Raw genomic sequence first — 19,702 nt, forward strand, 5'->3', positions numbered from 1 at the left:
CTAAAGATAATAAATACTACTCCTTCCGTCTCATAGAAATAGGCAATATTTCTTTTTTCGTTCATCCCATAGAAATAACATTTTTCTCCTTCTCTTTTACTTTATCATTTATAGAACTCGCATCACATCCACTACACAATTTCAACTACTTTTTCTCCTTTTCTATTACTTCACCAAATTATGCATTAAAACTCGTATCAATCCTAAATGGCCTATTTCTATGTGATGGATGGAGTATTCGGTCAAAATTAAATACACCACATGTCCAATCCTATTTAAATTTTATTGTTTATGCAATTAGGTGACTAACAAATTGTTTTGGATTGATCTAACATTATTATGAGTGAAAAATATAAAATAAAATTGTGATATATTATGTATATTCAACAATAAAATTCACAAAAGGGTTGAGTGAGGTTGCATCATAGATGATGTAATGCTGGCGTAAGCAGCCACCAATATAAAAAAAGAAAATGCATTCCTTAAGTTTGTGATAAACAAGACAAGCACCAAATGCCCATCATATCATATAAAAGCCAAATAGATGGGAATGAGAAAAAAGGTTAATCAACATAGAGGCAACATGAAGAAACAACCATACACTATATACCAAGTACAACCAAAATAACTCTCAAGAGAATGACTTATTACGGAAACGACAATAAAACGCAACTTAATTGATAAAATATTTTTTCTATGACAATTCCAGTTCCGGTTTAAAAACACCGTTGATGGGGGCAATTTTCTCCTATTTTGAATTTTTTTCCCCTTTTTTCTCGATTTCTCCTATTTCCTCAGTTTTAGCCAAACACCTACATCGCTTCCAATTTTAAATTTTTAAATCCGAAATCAGAGCCGTAGAACCAGCATTCGTACGAGGCCCTTATGATTCAAAAGTCAAAACAACCGATCGATCCTACGTCACTATACTGAAAATAAAAAACCATTATTAATCAAGATAACCATTGGGCCCCACACAAGCCAATATTTCTTCCTCAATAATCTCTCTCACTTTGCACGTGAGAATCCCAAATGATCTCATCAATTAAAATTTAAAAGCAATACCCCAGTGGAAGTCACACAATTAAACATACAATCCACCTCCATTTTCATGCATCTTATCTATGTATGACAATGCTTGTGGTTGCCTTTGCATTTGCATGTACTAATCACACGTGTCAACCCCTCGAAAAGCCACGTCACTAGCTCTTAATTAACTTCAAAGTTGCTATATTTTCAAATTGATCATATCACATTACATAATTTCCCCAAGCTAAAGAAAGTAGCTAGATATGAATAATTAAAAATACTAGCTAGCTATAAAATCTTGGGAGCTAAGTAAAATTTCTCAAAGAGATTTCATCAAGATCATCAAGCGACAGGAATACTTCATCCAAGCTCGATAGCTGCGTCCCATCATCATCATCACTATCGCAGTTGCGCTCATACACTCGACAAACTACCCATTTGCTGTAATCCTACACATCCATAAACCACAAATACATACATATAAAATTGTGAGAATTAATGATAAAATTGTCATCACTTCTTCGATCGCGAAGATCTACGATAGATGCATCTACTTCTCGGCACCCGTGTTCGAATCATACGTAGAGCAAAAATTTCATTTTTTTTCTTCGTGAGCCAGTGGCAGACACAGAACAAAATTTTTAGAGGACATAATCAAGTGAGGGGTAAAATTGTAATTTTACAGTATAAGATTTACTATTTAGAAGTGGAAACACGAGTTTTAATGTAAAATTGGTAAAAAATATGAGAAATAAAAAATAATAATTCGAATGTAGTGAATTGAAGGTAGATAAATAAGAGATTAAAAAAATCGAAAAGACTATTTTTTGTGGATGACAATAGTGTCTAAAATAATCCCAAAATAATGACATTGTTTAACGTCTTCTTTTAATAAAAGATCTTCATACAAGGGGCGGTCGTAACGTTTTAGGCCGACCCTAATAGAAAATTAATTAGGCGCATATCAAGGGCACGTTTCCGGCCGACTCTAAGGGAAAATTAGGCTCTCTTACGAAAAATGCAGGTATAAATACAGATGCTACATCAAATGAAATATATCGACTTACGATTTTGGAACTTCTTCTTCTCGAAGATGATCGACTAGAGGAAGTAGAATCGGGGAGGCCATATTCCTGCATTATCCAACTGGTTTTGACTCCTTGATCAGAAGGTTGCTGCCCTAAGTAGAATGCACTGCATTTCTTGATTCCAACTTTCTTCCCATTTGAATAAATTGGTTCCTCGATTCCCATTGGCTGCCAGTATCCGCTCCCGGTCACCCGGCTCTGCGTCCTTCTACTGTAGAAGTACCACTTGCTCCCTTCGCACATCGCTTTACCTACACAAATTAAACACGAGAGTGTGACTGAGCCAGACATTTTACGATGAGGGCCCAATTCAGACATTTTACATTGTAGACTGTTTGAATACTATAACTAAATATTTCACATTGGGAGTCAATTAAGACATTTCGCGACTTTTTCAACAAGTTTTTTTTTTAAAATAAAATCAACTAATTCAAATTCTTGAATTTTGGATAATTAAATAACACTTCGTCTATTTGTCAGCCAATTGAATTATCGTTATATATGTATAAGTACACATTTCATTAACTTATAAAAATGTGATCCTTGTTCCGCTATTTTTCTAATTCATATTTCTAGAAATGGTGTAAGAAAAAAAAAAGACACTTATCCCTGGGCGGAGGAAGTAATATGTTTTTAAAATATGAAATTACTAAAATACCCTTGAATCGCGGAGACTATTACCGTGCAAGTCCCAGGGGTCGTAGGGATAGAGGTCGAGGTCGGGGATGACGTCGGGGTGGCAGGGCAGCAGCGCGGCCTTGCGGTGGAGGAAGTGGACCACGAGCTCCTCGTCGGTCGGGTAGAACCGGAAACCGGGGGGCATGTTGAAGCCGTTATCCCCCATTTTCGAGCACTAGCAAAAGCAAGAAGAGAGAAAAAGTACTGAATTTGTGACTTCTCTCTCTATGTATTTGGATGAGAATTAATTAATGAGATTGTATAAGTGATTTTGTGATATATTTATAGTGAGAGAGAGAGAGAGGAGAGAGAGTGTTGGAACTGACGTGAAATGGAAGGTGTATCTGTTTTGATCAGCACCACCACCACCACCAAAGATTCAAGCATGGGATTGTTTTTGGTTTTTTCTTTGGTGGATTGTGTATTTGTTTATTTACTTTTGTTGGCATTTAACATAATTGATATATGTATGTATGTGTAAAAAAGTATATTCCCACTCCACTCCAAGGCGGCGGGTGGTGGCTGTTGCCACTCGAGGGAACTTTCCATGTATGTATCTATAGTGTATATCTATACATTATATGTTTGGAAATCATGTTGACTTCATTTCTCATTGTGTGTACATATATGGGACAACACTTCATGCCTATATCATCAACATCATAAGCCGTACACGTGGCGTTGTGCCGTTGGCTCGAGACTATGGACCGTATGGTATTCCAGTAAAAATTTGATGGTTCAGACATATATACTATCTCACAATTGCAAAAATCTATGAACTGAGTACGATTTTATGGGTGATAGCAACTTTTATTGTATAGGGAGTATTATTGAATTCGGTTATTGCCATTGCTTAGGATACCATTTTTTAGCTTCTAAGGTCTTTTTAAAGAGTAAAAGTTTAGTGGTCTGGACACGTAGCGTGTCTAGCTAATCATAATTGAAGAAAAATAAGAGAGTATTTGTGTAATTGTTATTGACTAGATACATCATGTGGTTATGTATCTGAATACAATTCCCGGATGGGAACTAACAAGTTGGGGTACAGTAAGGGCGAAGAGAATTTGTGGAGCGGTGAAATGCGTAGATATCGGAAAGAACACCAACGAAGAAAGCATTTTGATGGGCGGATTGACCATCAATATTTTACTCATGATCTTGGGTGTGCCCAAAACCTCATTATTAACAATAATTAAGTTTGTCCAAATATTTGAGGTTTTTATCTCATGGATTTTAACCAGGCTGAGGATGATTGACAGCAATGGCATTTATGATCTTACTTAGGATGAAACAAAATAAAAGATTTTGATGGCCCATTTACCCCTCATGGTTAAAAAATGTTAGCCACTAATGTTTGTTAGTGATGATTTGGTTCATTAATGAGACACATTAATGATGCAAGGAATTTGACTAATTGAATCATCCAGGCACAAATGTAGTACTGATTTAAGTGCAATCATCAATTGAAGTTGAAAAAACATGTGCATGAAAAAAATCTCAAAATGTGCATGATTAGGTTGTTTGAAATTCTTGGTTATGCACTTTTAAGGAAAACATTTGATCATTACATATGCATTATATCATTAAAAGACATTCAATTTGAGTTGGAGAAGCATTGTTAGCGGGATCCGATTAGATTCCCCTAATTTTGAGTGTATAATTCAAAGTTTCACATTAATAAATGAATATGTTTTGATAATCATGCATGTTTCAAAATGTTCTTTGTCGACATAGATGAGAAATGTTACTATTTGAAAGTATCATCGTAAGCATTTCTATCGTTTAATCTAATTTATTTTTTATTACAAAAAAATAGTATTAACATTATTTACATTACAGATTAGATAAAAAAACGAAGCTCGATTTAGTATTTTATTCATTTATTAGAAGTTATAGAGAAAATGAACCGATCGAGCTTGTTTTTTTATATTGATGGCGTCCACAAGGACTTTTAATTTTTAGAATCAAAATAAATACTACTTCATCTGTCCCATGTTACTTGCATTTTTCATTTTAGGCCGTAAATTTGGGATTGATTTTTTAATGTAATTAAATTAGAATTTTAAGTGTGATTAGACATCACTTAATAAAGGACCTCTTAACTTAATCTAATATATAAATTAAATGCATTAATTCTAACTTAAATTATAAATAGTGTAAGGAGTTTGTGATGAGCAGAAAAGCAACGAGTATCATAGAACGGAAAGAGTACTGTAGTAATCAAAGCAAATAATACTAATTAGTAATAACATGTATTTGCTCACGAATTGTGTTCCCATCAAGTATATTGCTTTAACATTTGTCAATATATAGTATTAGATGTGTAAATAATTACGTCAAATATACACATTGCATAAGTGGATTTGAAATAATATGGATATAGTGGCTAGGACATGTGTGAGGCCCACAAACCAATATAATTTGAATTTCATTTCATCCATATATGTATATCCTAAAACTTAGTGACCTGAATCGTCCTTTGCTATAAAATATTTATTGAAAATTTTAAATATAAAGAAATCATATTTTTAAGGGGTGACATGTGCTTTTGTCAATTGAGAGACTGTATGCCCTCTTTCTATTATCCATTGGGGAATTGTTCATTGTTATTTAGTTAGAGCCTTTTGTTTATTGAGAAAAATAGTTCAAATAAAAATTGAAATTCCAAAATAAAATAAATCAAAAGTAAAATAAATATCGATGTAGTTTGAGTTTGAAAACCCATAAATAAAATAAATCAATAAATAAGATAAAAAAAAATTACAAGTACATTCCATAAAAATATCTCCATCTTAAAGTAATTGCAAAATTAAATCAAACATTTTAAATAGGAACATTTTCATTGAAAGAATATCGAATTTTTATCCATTTTTAAGTGAATTAAAATACTAGATTACTAGGAGGATCATTTTGCAGTTACTCATTTTTGTTAAAAAAACAATATTGGATATTTACCCTTTAATAGATGTTCATACAATCCTCCATCTTTTTCTGATTAGACACCACTGAATAGAAAATCAACCACATGAGAATGAGTGTAAAGAGGATGAAGCAAAGAGAATATATTTGGTGAAAGAAATCAAGATGAAGCCAAAATAGGACTATATGAAATTGAGATTTTGGTGAAATGGAAAATCACTGAATGGAAATGGGCCAGATTTGATTAGTGTAAATTTGTACAAATTTGGCATCATTCATTTGCAAATTTAGTCTCATGTTTAACATATCATACACACAAAAACAGTAATATATGAAATACAACAAATGGACTTACCTTTCAACATTCAATTTTCATAGCTACTGTGACACCTCCATTGGCATGTATCTCTTCTGTTACAAGCCACCCATTTGGAGTCTCGTCGATACTGGAAAAGTATCTTTCCGTAAACCTGTGGCATCGGACGAGTCACTTGATGGCTTAACGGACAAGTAACGATATACGGGTGGGAGAAAATGAGAAAAGCATAGTGTTCGAAGTAAGATTAACGGATAATTCAGTGCACCATAACAGTAAGTTCTCTAATCTTAAAATAATAGTACTCCCTACGTCCCATCGTCCCATAACAGATGTCTCACTTTCTCATATAGTTTGTCCCGACAAAGATGTCACACTTACATTTTTGAAAAAATGACATTTGATGACACTTTTATCTCTGATTAAACAAACTAAACGACAACTTCTAAAATCTCGTGCCACCTAACAAGTGTGACATCTTAACTGTGACAAAGGGAGGAATTCTATAAAGCACGAGCAAATGTACTAGAAAAGAAACGACGCTCATGGATGCAATCGTTATCTAACCAACAGTTAAAAGAAAATAAAGAAGGGAGACTCACAGGCGTAGATAATCACTAGGCCCTCGACATGGTTTGACTTGAACTCAGCTGTTCGTGAATTTCTCTGAATTTATCTTTAAGCCTTTGCATCTGCATTACGAGGCCACTTCATGGGTAACAAAGCGTAGAGGAAATATTTATAAATCGAGAGAAGACATAGCAACTATATATACATACCCGTTTCAGCTCAATCTCCATTTCTCTCTTACGGTGTCCTAAAGAATGCCGCACAGTACTAATGTCAAAGACATTATCAACGTCTTCAAAAGTGGCCTCTAAGTCTGCCCGGAGAAGTGCAGGCAACTTGTCAACAACGGGCATAAGCAAAAAGCAATTGAACTGCAAAGAAAGAAGGCAGAAAAAAAGAAAACAAGTCAGGCTTACGGAAGACTTGTCACTTTGCTGCTTCTAATCTGTTGCAAGTGGCTCGTTGCATACGAATCTTTATAGCCGAGTATTGAAAAGGCGACTTCTTATAAATGTTTTTTTTAAACGAAGTTGTTAGAAAGTCAAGAAGGCAGGGTAACTGTCCTCAGTTAAGACTAGACAGACAACTTCTAAAAATGTTGATGACAGCTATTTTCTTAACACCATCAATAACCCGTGGTAACAAATTAGGGAGATGTATACAAACCTTGAGCTCAGTAGAGGCCAGGAAGTATTCCCGGATTCCGTGAAATATCTGTTGAACTAAAGCGTATACAATCCTTTCGGATGAAGGGGCGAGCCTTCTGTTCCATAGTGTACTATCTAAAAGGTCAGCTAGCCTTGTCTCTGTTGTTGGAGTACTAGCTGTCGAATCATTTCCTGGAGCCAAACTATTGAGCTTCACGTCTGCTTTGGACTTAACGTCTTGCCTATCATTGCTTGCAAATCCCGACGATAACTCTGTAGAAAGACTGGAAGAATTGACAGCAGCATTGGACTGTTCTGACCCACCAAATGAATCCAAGAACTGTCGTAATCCAGCCCTATTCTGCAATTTGATCATTTTTTCAGAGTGGAAAGAACACGAAAGAAGAGAAAATAACATCTAACTTCGTAATATGCTCAAAATGGTGCAATGAAGGTGACTACATGAAAAGCTCTGTTTTAATAAAGAAGGCATTTGACAAGAACCTCACTATATCTACTGTCTCGTGACTCTCGTCATTTCCTAGATTGTCAGAGCTTGGAAACTAAGACGTACATGTATATAAGCGATTGAAACCCTAGCCATTCAAAACAAGGATACACGTAGACATAAAATTGACAGGAAAAAAGACAAAAGACAGAGAGAGAACATTATATGATGCGTAACTGAGTCACCAGAAAATGCTCAATAGTGAAGCAAAAAAAAATGGTTACGAATATAGTAAAAACGACATTGACCAAAAGAGCAAATGTGCCTACCTTGTTGTGAAGTGACCATGAAACATAGCGAGTAGTGCTCACCAAATCCTCCATACACCTGGCAGTTTGTATGTACGTTAGTTAGCTAGCTGTAAAATCATTAACACGAGATTTGTGTATTTTGATGAGCAAACAATCCAAAACTCTAAGTTAGAGACAAATAATAATTGTCAATTTCTAAGACCCTAGAACTTCTAACTCCGTGACCAAAAGAATGATGATATGCCACCTTCTCTAGGCCTATAATGCCTCCTTTTAATATTGAGACGATTATATGAAAGTTTCGAGCATCAAGAAGTGAAATGAAGGGAACAGAGTTACTTGAAGGGAATTTCAAGGAAAAGTGAGAGTCACTTGAAAATAATAATCACACTATATGGGACACTATTAAAAGAGAAATGCAAAAAACGCAGGCAGTTATACTAACTTTTCACGGCATGACCGTTCAGTTGATTCAGCAAAGTTGTCGAAGGCAGATGCAACACGCTTTAGAAAAACTTCATGGCCGCTGAGATATTCACCATCTTTCTGTAAGGTATACAGTGATTCTTAGAACACAAACAAGCAGACCAAGTTGCTTTAATCATGAAAATTTGTATGATAATAAATGCATACTAACTACCAAAAATATGACCAATGTTGCTAGTTGTTACCTGGAGAAGGAAAACAGAGATGGGAACCAGCCTCTTGAGAATGTGCAGCAGCCGGCCACCTAACTGGCACCATACAAAGAAGGAATGACATGAGAGTTGAATAATCTGAATCTCAGCTATAAGTCTGAGCTTTTTACCTTCATTCACAGAAGATGTCTAACATTACATTTGATTGGAAGCCAATTTTTCCCAATGTTCTATTAAATAGCTTGACTTTTACAGTTTCAACAAATGAGGGTGGAGAAGCAAAAGGATGGAAGTGCATATCCAGGGTACAGATTAATTTTCATCAATTCATTATTCTCGTTTAGCTTATAAAATTGTTGGTTTTTAAGGTCCTTGAAGAACATGGGAAGAGGGAATGTACTTTCAATCCAAACAGTTTTTCAGATTGGCTGTCTAATTGACTTCAGCATACCACCATATCATATCAAAACTGAAGCGTGTTTGCTCATTGAAACAATGCATATATGCATATGTATGTTTGATCTAAGTTCATTTTCTACCACTCAACTCAACTACCTAATTTGGTCTTGGTTATGCTTTCTTTAAAATGGTTGCATATTTATAGTCCAAATTCCAAAACAACAAAATATAGTCTAGAACTGTCATATATGACACTGATCTCTTTACCTGATGGAGAAAAGGCTCAAAAGTATCACGAGCCTTTGCAACAGCAATTACGCAAGCTGTCCTAAATTTACAAAAAATTAACAGAGTTAAAAAATTAAGTAACAAAGAATTTCATTGTTAGATGACTAGACCACATGTTTAAGAATAAAGCTCATTAATAGTTTAATACCTCGAATAGTTTGTTCCATCATGAATGTCCTCAACTCCACAGGCATTGACAATCTCTTCACGTGTGATTGGAGGGCATTTGATCCCGCCAACAACAAAACGGAACTCAGCCATTGCACGATGATATTGAGCACCTCCATAAAGACGCATCCCTGCGTTCTGCACGGCCGAGAAGACAGTGGCAACATAGTTGAGTGTAGCAGGAGGGAAGTTACAAATAGACATTAGCAATCTGATTGCTACCTCAGTGGCCGCTAAGTGAATTATGCAGATAATTATTATATTTCAGAAGCTGGAAACCACAAAATAAAGAAGGTAAAATGGCTACTAATTCAAGGGGGCAATAAAAACACACTATTTGTGGTTTGGAAAGGGCAGATCCCCCTGCTGCATTTCGATGCCTTGCTTTGGCATAAATTTTCTTTTGCATGTATAATATATTCCATTCAAAAGCAAAGTAGATTACTCAAGAATTTCATGTTTTAATTTTGTTACGACTGAATATGGACTAACCAAAAATTATTGTAGCTACCTGTTCCTAGTAAGAAAAAGTTTGATGTTTCTTATAAGAAAGAGTAATGATGTAAAGTGACAAGTTCAACAGCACGCAGCTACTTCTGGATTAAGGAAAAAAGGCACAGTAAAACGAGATAAGATATGTGCAAGACGTCAAGACTCACAGGTATTAACTTGTGAGGAAATTGAAGACCATCAGTGCCAATAAATGCACCTCCATTAACCCTCTCGTCCTGCAGTGTTTCTCCTGCAAAGAGAAAATAATTCTTCATATTGAGGTTCCATGCCCATTTTCAGCAAGAGATATGGGGAGGGGTCAGTAAAGTCAAACACACTATGTTCACACTTCAAGTGAAATAGAGATATGCAGTATGTAGTTAGGTGCGTGAAACAAGATGGAAATTCATAGGAAGTTGGCAAGTTTAGCAAAAGTGGGAAATCTCTAGTTGAGAAATGTATTTTACAGGATAAGATACGTGCAAAAGAGAACTTACCAAATTTATCTGGTGGTGCGACAACCGTCCCCTTCAGTAAAAGTGATAACTAAGCAATAAGAGGAACATATAATCAGGAACTCTACTTTTCAGATAACCTAAGACCAACCCTAAGCCCTTATTTTTATGCATTTGAAATCATGGATTCTTAAAAGTAAAGAATACAGATGTTGCATATTATTTCAGCCTGAATAGTAGCTACAAGAAGATTATATGCAGACATGAACTAGGATATGACCTTGGTCAAGAACATATCATGAAAGGTTCTTCCTTTCTCCTTCAGCTTTACTTCATCCAAAGTGCTGAGATAAAAACAGCAGAGTCAGTTGAAAAGTACAAAAGCAGAAAGGTGGAAAATGAGAAGCTTAACTAAGCCTGCTCAACAATAATTGACACGCGCACACACACACACACACATATATATATTGACTAATATAACTTTTGCTTGCACTGATTATTTAAATTTAAACATGCTTGAACAGTGACTATCTAATCCTCAAATATTCAATCATTTGTTTATCAATCAAATCTATCGCACAAATTAATTGCCCCTATGTTTTAAGTATAACAAGGGGGGAAAGGTAACCTTCAACCTGAGTTCCTGATTAATTTCATTTAGCTTCCTTGTTGTACTTCGGTACTCTTTCTCAAGAAGCGGAATGATAAGAGGTACACTGTCCATATACCTTAGCAGAAAATAAATTATACCATCAATGAGTAGATCATATAAAGGAAAACAGCATTACAGTGCAACTTCAGTACCTTTTCTGTAGCAACTCTTCCAAGAATAACTTAAGACTGCTAACACCTATTCTACTCCTTTCCTGTTTCGAAAGTGATCTACCCAATTTTTCCTCCAAAGCTGCTCTATCATCCATCTCCCTCAAAGATATAGCCTGACAAAGCCTCAGTGGTGATCAATTGAATACACCATAACACAGGAACCTTTTATTTAATCAATCACCAAGATCATATATCTATTACACAACTCTATGAACAAATCTAACTTTGGTTAACATCATCTCATTTATTAGAGGTATTAAAAGATAAAATTAAAACAAAATAAAAAGAATACTAACTGTAGTTGCATTTAAACTAATGAAGACCCTAACCTGTTTGAACTCATCGTTAGATCTATAAACTGACTCGTGCCCAGTTCCAACTCTTCCGGAAGGAACAGAAGTGAAAAAGGGTGAATCGCCTAACATGAACCCATCGAGTGCGCTTGCAGGTGGTGAAAGAAAAACCTCCACATCTGAAGCACGTGCAAACTGAGGGATCTTTGTATCAAGCTTCGTCGAGACAACTACTGTCCTTGAGAGTTCAGGATCAATCTAGATGAAAGCACAACACAAAGGAGCCATTTACAACTTGCAAATATGAGAAAGTATCCAAAGATGAGATGAGCTCGTATCAGTGAAGTACGGAAATTATTTTTAGTGTTCTGATCTTCTAAAACAGCACCCATTAATTCCTAAAGTTTGTATTTTGTAATGCGAAACATACTTGCATCACAACCCTGCGGGTAGTGGCATTGCTCCAATCGCTGCAATCTTCAAGACATAATATGATGAATTCCTTATGTTGCATTTTAGCCCGCACCAGAGACTCCACGGCTCGCGCTTGAGACTGTGACATGTAGCTCCTCAACATTCATCAAGCAGAAGCTTCAAAACTAACATTTCAAGAATCAAATAATATACCTGCAAAGCACGATTTTTCCGGGCTGGAGCTGGGGCGATGAGTCCAGGAGTGTCTATTATGGTAAGGTTTGGACAGTTCTTGTACTCTATTCTAATTATTATCTCTTTCGACGAAAATTGATAAGATTCTTTCTCCAGCCTCATGTTTTCAGCTTCAATATAAGCCTACATGGATTGACCAAAAGCAATAGTTTAATACTGCAGTTCAAACAAAACTAGACTTGAAACAACTCTCCCCTCAAACATATTTCTTGCAAGCATGAGCCGCCACTAAGAAAAACCATGAAATGCAGTCTGCACGAATAGAAAGATACTCTCAAGGGTAATTTTCCCACAAACAACTTAAAAGGAATGTTCTTGCATTTTTTCACCAAAAGAAGGAAAAATCAATTTTTCAAGGGTTAACTGTCACTAAAATCACGGTGTATGGTCAAATTCCATTGTGCCCCACAGTCACCTTTCACAATTTGACTGACAAATCAAGAAGTTTCAATAAATCACAATTATTACAATTTTCCCCAACAATGCTGAGTCGGCACATGTGTAAAATTTTGTTCATAGTATTAAAAGTTATGCATACGCATATTAACATGACGACGTGAATGACTACACAGACACCATTTTGAGCCTAAGAAACTAAAAAAAAAAATCTATTCACTCTCTCTCTACTACCTAAACACCGTCTCCTCTATTGCCTAGCCACGCCTTCATGTAAACTTTTCGACTTGTCTCACCCATCAACTTAGCTTCAATTTACCTTAAATTTGACGATTGCAACATTTTTAAAGTTCATGATTTGGCATTCAACTTTTAAAAAGTGCGAGACAAACAAAAAACATGACTTGATCTTCATGATTTTACGGGCAATTAACAAATCTTTTAACTAGTACTATAAAAAATGAGTACTTTCCAGCAGAAAGCTGAAAACATATAAATGCTCTCGACAAAATTGCAACTTCCGTTTTCCTGGAGAAAATGGCATGTCCTACATTTTATTATTTAACGCTGATATGCAAAACTAGAACTTGGCCAAAGTTTAGGAACATATTACCAAATCGCCCAAACATACTCAAGTATAAATTGCCACAAACAACTCCAAAGCAATGTTCTTGGACTTTTTTCATATTAAAAATCAATTTTTTAACCATCAAAAAATGAGTACCCGCCGCCAGAAAGCTCCAAACACACAAATGGACTAAACAAAAATGCAAGTGAAACTTTCCTGTACAATGCCAATCGCGCATTACTCAATTAGGGCATCAGAAACATCACAATTAAGCAATTTTTAAACTGTAAAGCTCAAAACACACAAGTGCTCTGGACAAAAATGCAACTTCGAAAATGTCAATTGTGCAATACTACTATTCAATTTGGGGATTTCCGAAAAAGCACCTGAATTTCGGGAAGGGATTTATCCTGGGGGACGGAGGGGTCGGAGTCGGAGAGGAGGCGGCAGAGAGGGGCGTGGCAGTCGGGGTTGAACTTCATGTGGAGGGTGATGGGGCGGCGCGTCTTGGTGCCTCCGCCGACGTGGTTGAACTGGAAGCCCATGAGGGCCTCGACGAGGGCGCTCTTGCCCTCGGTCTGGTGGCCCACCACGAGCACCGCCGGCGCGTCGAACGGCGTGGAGAACTCCTGCGCCAGGCCGTGGAGCTCGTTGTAGGCCTCGTAGAGCTTCCAGTTGGCGTCGGCGGCGGCGTCATTGGTGAGGTGAGGGAGGAAGTGGCCGTCGTCGTCCATTCTATCTCTAGATTTTGGAGCTTTTTTTGAACGGTTTTCGATTTTTTCGGAACTCTCCCACCTCGCGCGCTGGAAAACTCCAAACTTTAATCTAACCCTATTTTCTTTTTTTTTCTTTTTTTTAATTTATGTTGTCATTTAAATCGTCATGACAATACAAAATACTCCCTCCGTCCCATTTTAAGAAACCCAGTTTACCATTTTTAGATGTCCACTTTAGGAGTCCCGGTTGAAATATTTCAATTCACATTTTTTCCACTTACATTTTATTATAAAATTAATATATAAAAGTATGACCTACATTCCACTATCTTTTTTCACCAACTTTCCTTTACATTTCTTAAAACTCGTGTTGAACTCAACCGGAACTTCTAAAGTGGGATGGAGGGAGTAATAGAGGAAATCAAAAATGTATCCACTTTGTACAACAACATTGCATCAACACTCATACAACTAATCTTCATTTGACACTAAATCGACTGTGTTTACTCTATGAAATGATCCTTTCGTTCGTAGAACTATTTACTCGTTGCATACATTTCTAGAACGTCGGGAAAAAAAGTCAATTTTGGCCGAAATTATTGTCAACCTCTTGGGACATGAATCTGATTATTTCTCAAAATTGCCCAATGTCGGCCAATAAGGTCAGATCACCAAAATCAAATCAGGAAATCCTGTCACCACAAAATGTGTCTCCTTCACCAAATGGTATGAATCAACTACGAGTCAGGGCAAATCCCAACAAACACAGGCAGCCTCTTCTTCTTCACCTTAGCCCCATACAGCACATTCTCCATATAAGCACCTACATCTTCCTCTGATGGACTCGTGTCCACGCAAGGCAAAGAGACCTCGATCCCATCTGTGCGAGGATTCCAATCCGAGACGAGCATGGTAGTGTCCGGGACCGTGTTAGTTTCGGAAACTTCTTCAGCTGGGACTGGTGATAGTGGTGGCATTGAGAATGCCTCTTCTCCTTCGGCTTCTGCTGCGGCTGCCCTGGCTTGGCTGTTCCGGTTGAACTCAGAGCCACGTGGTGATGTGCTTGAATCGCTTGATCCGTCGAAACTGCTGTTTGGTTTGGAGATCTATGCTAGAGGGAAATGCAAGAACAGACCAAAACATACAAGAAACCATATGCAATGGCTATAATCACTCAAGATTACTTAATTACTGCTCAGCAAAGATTCAGTTTGGTTTAGCTATGTACCTCGAGTTTGGTCTTGCCTGAGAACCGGTGGTGGCGCAGCTCCTCTTTGCCGTGTGCAGACTGTTCCATTTGGGAATATTAGCACAGTTGAATAGCTGAGTGATTGTTATGTGTAAATGTGTGTGTGACAGAGGTCAGAGAGAGAGAGACCTGACATTGGGAGCCAAATTGGCACATATGAGAAGTTTCCCAGTAATGGCAGAGGCTTTTCTTATAAGCAGTCGAATTCGAATTCAAATTCGATTTCACAAATCTGCAGTTGAGAGAGTTTGATGGCATCAAAGGCGACCTCAGTCTCACTTCACCGCTTCCTTTGTTGGAATTAGGCACGGAAATCCCATCCATAACAATCACATCTTCCTCAACCTTGACCGGCGTGAGGAACGCCGGCGGCGGATCGACAGAGCGCAGGAACTTCATCAGCGAAGACGGGGAATCCGGATCGAACGGTGACCTAGAGCGGCGATTGCCGGCCGCATTCATCGAGCTGATCTGCGATACGACGCCGGAATTGAACTTCGGAGCTTTGGATTCGCGCTTGTTTTCAGAAAACATTCGATTAATCAGAACTGCGTGAAAATCAATCAAATCAGAACACGCAGCGCAGCTGATGGAGAAATTGAAATCACGCGAAACAAATTACAACAAAGAGCACTTCGACAACTGAATCACGAGCTGAGGTTCAGTTCAATCGATAGAATTAACTACAAAGTTAAAACCTAAACCTAAACTAATTTCAATTTCGCCTTTTGTGACGATGCGAATGCGCGCCATTTCTAGGTTTCAAATCGGAAAACAAAAACGAAGCAACAGATAAAAATTGCACAATCGTTAAGCAATCGGATTAAATCACAGTTGAAACAAATCAGAACTGAAACATCAAAATCAAAAATTCGAGTTCCGATTCTAACAACCGGCGCAGGAAAAGGAAATATCAAAATAACATGAAATCGCATCATCGGAATCAAATCGCACCTGAAGAAGAGAGCTTTTTTCCTTAGCCGTGGTAACTCGTTGATCGACCGAAGCAGAATCCGAGAAATGAAGATGAAATCTGAGTTCAGAGCGAAGCTTTGAGCTTACTCTTCCTGCGCATATTTGAAAGAGAGAAATATTTCCGCCAAATTCATAAAATAGTTAAGGAAGTTGAAGCCTATTTATAGTAGCTATCAATGCAAAAAGAAAAATATAATTATGAAACAATAATACAAGTTATTTTAATTCTTCAGCATAATTACAAGTTTTATTAAATATTCAAATGCATCTACAAAATAGCATTCCTCTTGCACCATATATTACATACCACACATTACATTATTATTCCAAGAATTTATACAAATCTTAATAAGAAGAAGTTTGTGAGACATCAAATCCCAGTTATGGCACTATTGAGGTCTCCACCAAGCAACGAAAGGAGTCCACCACCATGTACTCTCCCCTCCGGGCCCGCGAAACCAAAGCTCGTTGGCGCGTCCTCGCCAGCCCCCGCGCTCCTTTGGAGTGTCGAGGCCTTCATCGACAAAGGAACCAGTACCTGAGGCGGGATGAGCTTCTGCCGCTTGGCGGCCCTCTCGACCGAGTTGGTTGAGTCCGTGATCACGCTCCCACCTGATGACGAACGCGCCTTATCGAGGCTCACCAAGCCGTGGAAGAGCCCCGCGCCTATCATTCCGCCTCTGCTCGCCTCCCTCCCCCGGACCAGGGTGCAGTGTGCAGCACACAGACCGCTCTTTCCCCGGGCAAACTTCTCGCATTTCCCCTCGCCCCAGTTACACCTCTTCCCCCCACCGTGGGCCTTGCAGAAGTCGGTACTACCCTGAGCGCTCTTCCCACAGTTTTCGACCTTGCAACGCTTCCCCCCTCCGTGCTTCACGCAACAATCAGTCCTGCCACGGGCGCTTTTAGTGCATCCAGGAACAGAGCACCTCTTCCCCCCGCCATGTGCAACGCAGAAACTTGTCCCTCCGTGCACACTCTTCGGGCAGATCCCTCCTCCATCGAACAGGCAGCGCTTCCCACCACCGTGCCCTTTGCAGAGGGGCGTACTCCCCTCAGCGCCCTTCGTGCAGCCTGCGAATATGCATCTCTTCCCACCACCATGAGCCTTGCAGAACATGGTACTCCCCTGCGCGCCTTTAGTGCAGCCAGTGACTTGGCAACGTCTCCCACCACCGTGAGAGATGCACAAACCGGTCTGTCCCTCAGCACTTCGGATGCAGCTCTCCACCTTACACCTCTTACCCCCACCATGCCTTATGCAAAGGCCGGATTTCCCTCTCGCTGCTTTAGTGCACCCTCCCGAGAATCCACAGCGCCTCCCCCCACCGTGGGCAATGCAGTGGTCCGTCTTTCCCTCAGCACTTTTCGTGCATCCAAGCTGATGGCACCGTCTCCCTCCTCCATGTGCTTTGCAGAAGGCTGTTCGGCTTTCTGCACCTTTGTTGCATCCGGGCTTCTGGCATCTATGTCCGCCCCCGTGCCCAATGCACAGACCTGTTGTCCCCCGTGCTCCTTTTATACATCCATCAAACTTGCATCTTCTTGAATTTACAGCCCTCTGATGTGATGATTCCGAAGCACTTCTAGGCTCAGACACGGCACTCATGGAGCGATCAGAGAAAGATGAAGGCGAAGGCTCAGAACTCGGCCGAGTAAGATGGAAAGTGGATTTTGCACCAACTTCTGTAGTTTTATTTTTTGTCAACAACCTGTTGGCATCTTCCACTCTTGGGGCCATAACAAGGCTCCTCATATAGCCACCCGATTTCTTGCAAGAAGTAGAGCCCTCATCACCGAGCTGTACTGAAGCTTGAACATTGAGTGCATCAGAAACTACATCAGCACTTCCAGAAAGACCAAGCTTCAACATTGAGTCATGTCCCGAGGTGTATACAGGTGCAAGATCTTTAGTACTGTCATCCTTAGGAAGCGAGTAGCTATCGGAATATGAACTGGGAGTTGGTCCCAGTCCAAGTACTAACTTGCATCCATCATCGGGATTGTTTATGTAAGTACCTTGACCACCAGCACTCATTTCACTACTTCCAAACATGGAAGCTTCATTTGACACATAAGCAAAGGCATTCAACCGCAGAGTAGTGTCTCCGCCATTACAATTCTTAACAAACTCAGAGTAGAAGGAAGGATGCATGTTGTTGTTGATCTTATTAACTTAAAATATTACTTTTTCGAAGGAATGAAATGGCAGCTTAAAAGACTATGATCACAAGTACTATAATCTATAGATTAATATGAAGAAAACACGAACATACAAGCTGCCCCCGCCACTCACAAAACCAGATGTGTCGGATCTATCCATTTCTTTAACTTCTTTCGAGCAACGTTCTGAGTATTTATAGATGCATCCTCATCGAAAAATTACTATTGGAAGGTATCATTAACCTCAAGTATCTGCACAATTCAAGAAACTGAACACAGAGTCCTTGCAGTTCATTCACCTGGAAAAAAAAAGACTACGCTTCAATAATCAAACCATACTCAAAGAGAGGATAAAGAAACCTACACAGGATAACGCGTCGTGACTGGAGTTAGAGATTGTAAAACTCTAATGAAATTAAACAGATAGCAAAGTATGATTTCTTGATCTTGATTTGTATCATACTACTACACATAAGGACCAGGAAACGGATATATGCATATCGGTCTTAGGAATCAAAACACATCATTCATTTAGAGATAAAACTCTATACAAACATGGCCATCATCTACCTCTGAATCCTTAATTCCTTCCATCTTACATCTATTATTTGGCACCATCCAATTCATACACGAAACAACCCTTAACGCGACAGTAACATTCCCTCTTACCAATTTACCCCGAAAATCGATCCATGGATGGTAGGTAATCATAAACTAGTGAAATTTCATGAAGCAAGAACACCTTGAGAAAAGTTGACTCATCTCATACTTGAAAATATGCAGATTTAGTTTGATACATGAACAAATCTACTAAAATCCAATCTCCTAATTCTAATCACTGAAATTTATCCTCAAAACTCCATCATAATAAGGTCACCAATTGAGTATGAAAAGAGATCTATAATTTGATAATTTCACCCCTCAATTGTAAAAAACATAAATCAATCACAGATTCCATTGCTGCCATGTTTGACAATCACAAAATCATGCGCAAACAGTTTTCGTTTTCAGTAAAAAAAAATATACAGTTTTCCACGTAACAAAATTTTACTGATCAGCTCTCAACGCATCAAATTCAGAGAAAACAAACACGGAAGAGTTAATGTGAGTGATTGAGATAACATATTAACAACCACACACACATCAAGTCATACGAACTCATTATTTTCAGAGATGAATTAACATTCTGTAATTTTGAAAGGAGATATGAAAGGAGTGGGAAGGAAAAGGAATATTACTCTCTACGGTTAGATTTTCTCTCTGCCATTTGCGCAACGAGCCAATCTCAACAATCCAGCACAGAGAGAGAGAGAGAGAGAGAGAGAGAGAGAGAGAGCAACAGCAATTGCCAGTTGAATACAAACAAAGAGTGGAAAAGGGAGAAAAAGAAGAAAAGAGAGAA

The 19,702-nt window shown here is 38.3% G+C and overlaps 4 protein-coding genes across 6 annotated transcripts; all 4 read right to left on the reverse strand.

The window, feature by feature from the left end:
* Positions 1-1,203: 1,203 nt before the first annotated feature.
* Positions 1,204-3,212, reverse strand: LOC125224003 (NAC domain-containing protein 104-like). Its single transcript, XM_048127334.1, has 3 exons — positions 2,799-3,212; positions 2,097-2,368; positions 1,204-1,478 (listed from the first exon to the last, which is right to left on the reverse strand). Exons 1-3 carry the CDS (start codon positions 2,959-2,961, stop codon positions 1,335-1,337), a joined length of 579 nt encoding a protein of 192 aa, XP_047983291.1. The 5' UTR covers positions 2,962-3,212; the 3' UTR covers positions 1,204-1,334.
* Positions 3,213-5,934: 2,722 nt separating this feature from the next.
* Positions 5,935-14,035, reverse strand: LOC125185471 (dynamin-like protein ARC5). The gene is made up of 18 exons (XM_048082001.1): positions 13,584-14,035; positions 12,192-12,356; positions 11,995-12,117; positions 11,601-11,822; positions 11,251-11,384; positions 11,082-11,174; positions 10,727-10,790; positions 10,489-10,537; positions 10,159-10,241; positions 9,480-9,637; positions 9,311-9,371; positions 8,678-8,740; positions 8,452-8,552; positions 8,025-8,082; positions 7,267-7,608; positions 6,810-6,971; positions 6,633-6,722; positions 5,935-6,184 (listed from the first exon to the last, which is right to left on the reverse strand). The coding sequence occupies exons 1-17, from the start codon at positions 13,929-13,931 to the stop codon at positions 6,648-6,650; spliced, it is 2,301 nt and encodes a 766-aa protein (XP_047937958.1). The 5' UTR covers positions 13,932-14,035; the 3' UTR covers positions 5,935-6,184; positions 6,633-6,647.
* A 329-nt stretch (positions 14,036-14,364) lies between these two features.
* On the reverse strand, positions 14,365-16,236 carry LOC125185294. The gene is made up of 4 exons (XM_048081810.1): positions 16,117-16,236; positions 15,292-15,710; positions 15,142-15,201; positions 14,365-15,019 (listed from the first exon to the last, which is right to left on the reverse strand). Exons 2-4 carry the CDS (start codon positions 15,694-15,696, stop codon positions 14,651-14,653), a joined length of 834 nt encoding a protein of 277 aa, XP_047937767.1. The 5' UTR covers positions 15,697-15,710; positions 16,117-16,236; the 3' UTR covers positions 14,365-14,650.
* Positions 16,237-16,301: 65 nt separating this feature from the next.
* LOC125224342 (loricrin-like) lies at positions 16,302-19,694 on the reverse strand. Of its 3 annotated transcripts, none has more exons than XM_048127724.1 (2): positions 19,539-19,694; positions 16,302-18,599 (listed from the first exon to the last, which is right to left on the reverse strand). In XM_048127724.1, the coding sequence occupies exon 2, from the start codon at positions 18,290-18,292 to the stop codon at positions 16,508-16,510; it is 1,785 nt and encodes a 594-aa protein (XP_047983681.1). In that variant the 5' UTR covers positions 18,293-18,599; positions 19,539-19,694; the 3' UTR covers positions 16,302-16,507. The 3 variants fall into 3 exon arrangements, with proteins under 3 accessions (XP_047983681.1, XP_047983682.1, XP_047983683.1); XM_048127725.1 differs by having other exon boundaries at positions 16,302-18,614; XM_048127726.1 differs by lacking the exon at positions 19,539-19,694 and adding an exon at positions 18,665-19,504 and having other exon boundaries at positions 16,302-18,614.
* Positions 19,695-19,702: the final 8 nt, after the last annotated feature.

Source organism: Salvia hispanica, chromosome 4 (genome assembly GCF_023119035.1).
Source record: "Salvia hispanica cultivar TCC Black 2014 chromosome 4, UniMelb_Shisp_WGS_1.0, whole genome shotgun sequence".
Lineage (NCBI taxonomy): Eukaryota > Viridiplantae > Streptophyta > Magnoliopsida > Lamiales > Lamiaceae > Salvia > Salvia hispanica.